The 6,381-nt window shown below is 34.4% G+C and overlaps 1 protein-coding gene across 1 annotated transcript; it reads left to right on the top strand.

Annotated features, from left to right (window-relative positions):
• Positions 1–1,307: 1,307 nt before the first annotated feature.
• Positions 1,308–4,951, top strand: LOC110825395 (serine carboxypeptidase-like 45). Its single transcript, XM_022055842.2, has 10 exons — positions 1,308–1,707; positions 1,794–1,895; positions 1,996–2,091; positions 2,566–2,658; positions 2,743–2,822; positions 2,922–3,203; positions 3,292–3,416; positions 4,059–4,151; positions 4,254–4,371; positions 4,606–4,951. Exons 1-10 carry the CDS (start codon positions 1,452–1,454, stop codon positions 4,753–4,755), a joined length of 1,395 nt encoding a protein of 464 aa, XP_021911534.1. The 5' UTR covers positions 1,308–1,451; the 3' UTR covers positions 4,756–4,951.
• The last annotated feature ends 1,430 nt before the right edge of the window (positions 4,952–6,381 follow it).

Genomic DNA, 6,381 nt, shown 5'->3' with positions numbered 1-6,381 from the left:
ACAATTGATGGTAAGGGAACTATTGATAATATTTACTGAGATTATTCAGTGCTCCATGAGTTAGATACTTTTCTACCATCCAAATTTCTAATTTGTATTCTTTAGGCTGTGAAGACTCTTTGAACCTTATGAAGTCTTTCCAATCTAGTTGTTAAGTTCATAACTTTCTCAAATATGGTTGATACCTTGACATTTCATGAGACTGCCACTAGCTTAAAGTTCTCTTGTTTTGATTCTTTTATCATAGTTTAACAACTTTTTCTTTATAAGTTATTTGTCAAAGTTAGATTACTTATTGAAATTTTTTAAGAAGTTAAAACTTGCTCAAAAAGTCATTATTACCCCTTATTAAATTACCAATTCTATAAGAAAGAATGTCTATCTCTATTGACAAGAGAATCTATATGTTAAAAATTAAGTTGAAGAACATTTCTTCTATTACTGACTTGGTACATGTCATATATGCTTATAATAGACAATCAATTTATCTACCCATAAACCTTTAACGTTATCAAGTTAGTATTCGTATTTAAAAAATGATCATATTAGTTATCTCGACCTTTTCGTTGGTTTGTAAATGTTCAACTAGGACGAATCTTGACTTAATATGATATGTTGTCTATTATTGATGTAAAATATATCAAATTGATTATCATTTCTACCACTATTATCTTCTGGTAACATAAACTTATAAATAAATAGATTATTACAAAAAATTTACTATTTTTTTTATAGTAATTCTATGAAAATACAAATTTATAAAAAAAATATAAGGTATAAAACATGTTCTTTTGTATAAGCAAATGACTAAGTCTTAACTTGCATGCCATTATTTTGTGTAGTAATCTATGTTAATTGTGTAAATACAATACAATCTTAATTTAAAATCTTCTTGGAGAAAGAGATATTCTATGAGGCATTATGCTAAAACTTATTGGCAAAATTTCTATGATATATCTCTATATATTTCGCCCAAAAAAGATGTTATTTGATAACTAAAAACGTTAAAAAGCTATAACATCCTCATAATTTTTAATAATCAATAGAATAAAATATAAATTGTTCAACCCAAATTCTTAATAAAATTAAAAATTTTATTTCCAGGCAATGTAAACACAAAACACAATATGTATATACACAAGAAGACAAAAACAGTAGAATTCTATCCAAGTAATTTCCGTGACCCAAATGCCAATTTTTCCAGGCTTTGAAAACTCCCCCCACGCAGTCACTCTCTCTCTTTTCACTTTCCTTCAACAGTCACCCCTCATTTGCTCTCTGACCCCGCTTCCTCACTTCATCTCTTTCAGAGAAAAAACCCTAATAAAATCATTATAATACCCATAAAGTAATCAGGCTCTTCCTTTATAAAATGCATACCCTCTGTCCAACCCTTTACTAGTTTTCCAACCTCTCTCTCTTTCTCATTCTTTTTTCTCTGGTCTGAAACCATGCTTCCTCAGCGATTCCATATGATGGCATTGGCTATGCTGTTCTTGTTTCTGCTCTGCAAGTTTATGGTAGTAGAGTCCAGTCTATCTGTTCTTGACAGGATTGGCCGATTACCGGGTCAACCTCAAGTTGAGTTTCAGCAGTACTCGGGTTATGTCAATGTTGATGACAAGAAACAGAGAGCTCTGTTTTATTATTTTGCTGAAGCAGAAGTAGATCCTATTTCCAAGCCTCTTGTTCTCTGGTTAAATGGAGGTTATTTAACAAATCTACTTACCAATTGTTTTTACAGAGAAGTGGAAAGAGAAACAAATTTGAATTGTTTTGGGTTTTGATTGCAGGGCCTGGGTGTTCCTCATTAGGAGTTGGTGCATTCTCTGAGAATGGACCATTTAGACCTCGTGGGGAGGTTCTGGTCAAGAATGAGTATAGCTGGAACAGAGGTTGTAATTAATTCAATTGAATGTGTTTTTCATGACTGTTTTCTGTTCAATAAATCTTTACTGGGTTTGGATTTTAACACGCTCTGTTTCTCTTTTGTAGAAGCCAATGTGATATATTTGGAATCACCTATTGGAGTTGGGTTCTCTTATTCAATTGATACTTCTTCTTATGAGGGTGTAAATGATAAGATTACTGGTAGGGCGCACCTACCAATTTGATGATTCTTGTTTGTTCTTTTTTTTTTTTTTAATCTTAAAATTTCTTGTTTTTGTTTCAAAATTTTCATTTGGGCATCTTGCTATAAAAGACAGAAATGTTTGTTAATAATCCCAGATGCTCGAGTAATTTTCAATTTTCCAACCCAAGATTCAACTCAACTTCCTTCTGCCCTTTTTCTTTTTATCTTTTTCATCTCTAGCCTTTCTTTTCTTGAATTTTTATTAACTCCATTCACATGAAGGTTCCAAGAACATGTCATCAAGTTTGGATATTCTTCTTTCTCAGTGAAAAAAGGAAAAAGTTTGCATATTCTTCACCTTTACAGTCATGCCATGTTCAATGCTTACTGTTCCGTTTTTGTTGTTTTCCTCTACTTGATAAAAAGTTCACTTTCAAAGACTAACTTCCATTTCTGGAACCTTTTCGTCTTTTTCTCCTCCCCATCTATAGCCAGAGACAATCTAGTTTTCTTGAGAAGATGGTTTGTCAAATTCTCACAATACAGAAACAGAAGCTTGTTTATAGCAGGAGAAAGCTATGCAGGTATTTTTGCTATTGTCACTCTACAAAATGCCATCTCTTGCTGAGATTTACAGTAAATGATCTTTGGTTTTTGTTTTAAACAAGGTCACTATGTACCCCAACTAGCACAACTGATGCTGCAATTCAACAAGAAGGAGTTTCTGTTCAATTTGAAAGGAATAGCCGTGAGTAGAACAAAACTGACACTCAAATATGAGGACCGTCTTTCTTCCATGGAGAATCTTCAATCTAGAATCCTGTTGTGACCTATTTTATATTTGCAGTTGGGCAATCCAGTTTTAGAGTTTGCTACTGATTTCAATTCAAGAGCAGAGTTCTTTTGGTCACATGGGCTGATTTCAGATTCAACATACAAAATGTTCACATCTTCTTGTAACTATTCCCGATATGTCAGTGAATATTATAGGGGCAGTATATCTCCTATATGCTCAAGGGTGATGAGTCAAGTGAGTACAGAAACCAGTAGATTTGTAGACAAGTACGATGTCACTCTAGATGTCTGCATATCATCTGTGCTTTCCCAATCCAAAATTATTAGTCCCCAGGTGATCAACAGTTTAATCCTATGTAGAATTTTCTCTTCCTTACTGGCATAGAATGAATTTTCTTATCTGTTCTCTTTTTATGCAACAGCAAGTTGGGGAGACGATAGATGTCTGTGTAGAAGATGAAACAGTGAACTACCTGAACAGGCAAGACGTTCAGAAAGCTCTTCATGCTAGGTTGGTGGGAGTTCGTCGATGGTCTGTCTGCAGCAAGTAATTCTCTTCCCCAAAAGCTAAATAAATTAACTTTGTTCATTTAAATAAAAAGAACAGAAATTAAACTGAAGATTATGGGTGTCACTTTCTCATTCTCAAAGTCTAGATCCCAATAAGTACTACAAGAGTCCAACAGTTTTTATTGGAGTCTACCTATTCCTATTGAATTTCTAATTTTCATTATTTATATATATATAATTTACTTATAAATTTTATATTTGATATATAATTGAACTAACTTGAATTTACTCATAATTTATATTGATGCATAATTTTTTTTTTTTTTGAGAGAAAACATTTGGTGCATAATTTTCTTGATGCAATAATTATTTAATATGTAGGATTTACTCTCAGTTTATATATTTGATGCATAATTTATATTCCCACTTGTCAAGGGAAAAAATTAGAAAATAGCTAACTTGAATCGGATATAGAATAGATTTGAAGTTAGAATTAAATTTTTATTCAGATCTTCATCTCATTTATATCATATTCTCATTCTTACTCTGCAATATTACTCCAGAAAAAGGAGATTCAGTTACATATTCACTTCTCCACATCTCTTTAAATTGTCAACAGTTAGTAAGGTTTTGTATCAGGTGTTTGAATTTTTTTCTTTTTCTATTATTTTGATCTCAGTATCCTTGATTATGAGCTGCTTAACCTGGAAATACCTACAATCAATATTGTGGGCACACTTATTAAGGCCGGAATACCAGTTCTTGTCTACAGGTAAAATGCTTTTAATCTTCCATGTTTGTGCAGAAACTTGAGCCGCATGGTTTTTGAAGAGATTAATTGTAGAAGTTACTTTACTTTGTTTCATGGAAACAGTGGAGACCAAGATTCTGTAATCCCATTGACTGGGAGCAGAACGTTAGTTAGTCACTTGGCGGAGATGTTACAGCTTAAAACCACCATACCTTACAGAGTTTGGTTCGAGGAACAACAGGTTGAACTTACTATCCACAGACTTTCAACACTCAGTTATGGATTAACTCTAGGGTGATTGTATAGTAAATCTAGTCATCATCGCATATCCTTTTCATGGTTAGATTTAATCAAGATACATACGTACATGTTGAAATGCATTATATATGGAAGTAAATGAAAAACAGATACAGATTACTGGAATATGTTTATATACTAAGCATAAAGATCCTGAGAAGAAACTCTTCACTTTCAGGTTGGTGGATGGACTCAAGTTTATGGGAATATCCTATCATTTGCAACCATTAGAGGAGCATCTCATGAAGCTCCATTCTCTCAGCCTGAAAGATCTCTTGTGTTGTTCAAGTCATTTTTAGATGGGCGTCCTCCGCCAGAAGCATTCTGATCTGGTGATTGGTTCAGTTCATTATTTTTGGAGCATACATGGAGATTATAAATAACATTTCTGCTAAAGGCAGTCTGTTTGTCACTGGGAATGAAAATTGCATTTTTTGGATTGTTTGTTTGTTTCTGTGTATCTCAAAGAAAGTGTAGGGAAAATTTTGTAAATAGCTCAAGTAAAAGAAATGTTTTACGGCTCACTCTCAACATTTTGTCTTTGTGTTAATTGTAATACTGGGTTCGAGAATCGACTTGAAATTATTCTTTTTATTTATAATAATTATATAAATAATTAATTTAATTTAATTTTATTTAAATTATTAAAAAAAAATAAAATAGAAACAAAATTGAAAATAATTTTAAAAAAAATTAGTGAAATTTTAATTAAAAGGGGTGTTTTTAAAAGAAAACTTGAAAACAGAGGGTAAAATTGTAAAAATAAAAAATTAAGTCACCTGTGACATCCTAATCAGCAGCCACGGTGAATCAGAGTACGCTGCGTGGCAAAACATACTGATATCGGCACCACGCGGGTGATTCGCGTGCCTGGCGATCCTACAGTCCCAATCACATTCCGCGCATATAGACGACTTAGATGTATTCTCTCTTTAGACATGACTAGATGGATGAAATCAATTACGATGAACGATTCAGATTTGACTATGCAATCGGGCTAAATAGACAACAATCAGATGACTCTTTTCGCACCACGTCAATGCGAATAAACAATCCAGATCGATGCGGGATGGGTATTTAAACATCGCGTCTCAAGGAACCCTAATCCTAACCGCACCTGCCCTCGTCGGAGAAGAAGAACTAGACATCGGAGAAGAAGAACTAAACACTGGAGAAGGAGACCAACCCTCGGCCACCGTCACACTGAAGCCATCGTCGATCGCCAAAAAAAAAAAAATTTCCTCTTCCCACTCGAAATTCGATTTCAAGTCTCTCTGTGGCCATATCGGAGCAAAAGGGACCGGTACCGTGGGTAAAGCTTGGCGGAGCCACTGCGGCCAAAACCCTAAAAGTCCTCCGATAAGCCCTTTTCCGTTTTCCGTTTTTTATTTTACACAATTTTTCGATCATTGTATTCACTGTCCTTTTCTGTGCAGGTTAGCTGAAGAAGAAACCCCAGCCGCGAAGGAGAACCAGCGGAGCCGTCGCACTCGGAGACCCCACTGCCAATAGGTTCTATTTTTTTCAATTTTCTGGCCAACTGAGGCCCCCTGACTTGTTTTTCTGTAGGGATACGTGCCAAACCAGCCAAAATTGGCCAAAACCGGCTAGGCTAAGGAGAATTACCACCGTGGGCGGCGGAGCCGATGCTGGAGCATAGTGGCGCCGCCGTGCCAGAATCCTAAAATTGGTCGGAAGGGTTTTCAATATTGATTTTGAATTTTTGAGGTATTTTTATGTACGTGACGAGTATTTTGATTCTCGCAGAAAAAATTCAAGAAATTCGAGACCCGATGGAGGCGTAATATATCTTAAAGTATTTCGAAACACCGATCAGAGTAAGGATTCTCCACCCTATTCTTTGTTACGGTAAATTGAGCAGTAATAATTTATCAATGTGTATTTTTTGAAAACTAGAAAAATTCTAAAAATAATTACAGGTCACTAGTAGAAT

Source organism: Carica papaya, chromosome 2 (genome assembly GCF_054855325.1).
Source record: "Carica papaya isolate Zhongbai chromosome 2, ASM5485532v1, whole genome shotgun sequence".
NCBI lineage: Eukaryota > Viridiplantae > Streptophyta > Magnoliopsida > Brassicales > Caricaceae > Carica > Carica papaya.
The sequence above is the reverse complement of the archived record's forward strand: the minus strand, read 5'-3'. Positions and strand labels throughout refer to the sequence as shown.

Bases quoted from the DNA above. Each gene is read 5' to 3' on its own strand.
- LOC110825395 (XM_022055842.2), top strand. From the start codon at position 1,452: ATGCTTCCTCAGCGATTCCATATGATGGCATTGGCTATGCTGTTCTTG. The intron at 2,659-2,742 runs GTATTTTTGCTA...GTTTTAAACAAG, and splicing joins AGCAGGAGAAAGCTATGCAG to GTCACTATGTACCCCAACTA. The intron at 4,372-4,605 runs GTTGAACTTACT...CTTCACTTTCAG, and splicing joins TTTGGTTCGAGGAACAACAG to GTTGGTGGATGGACTCAAGT.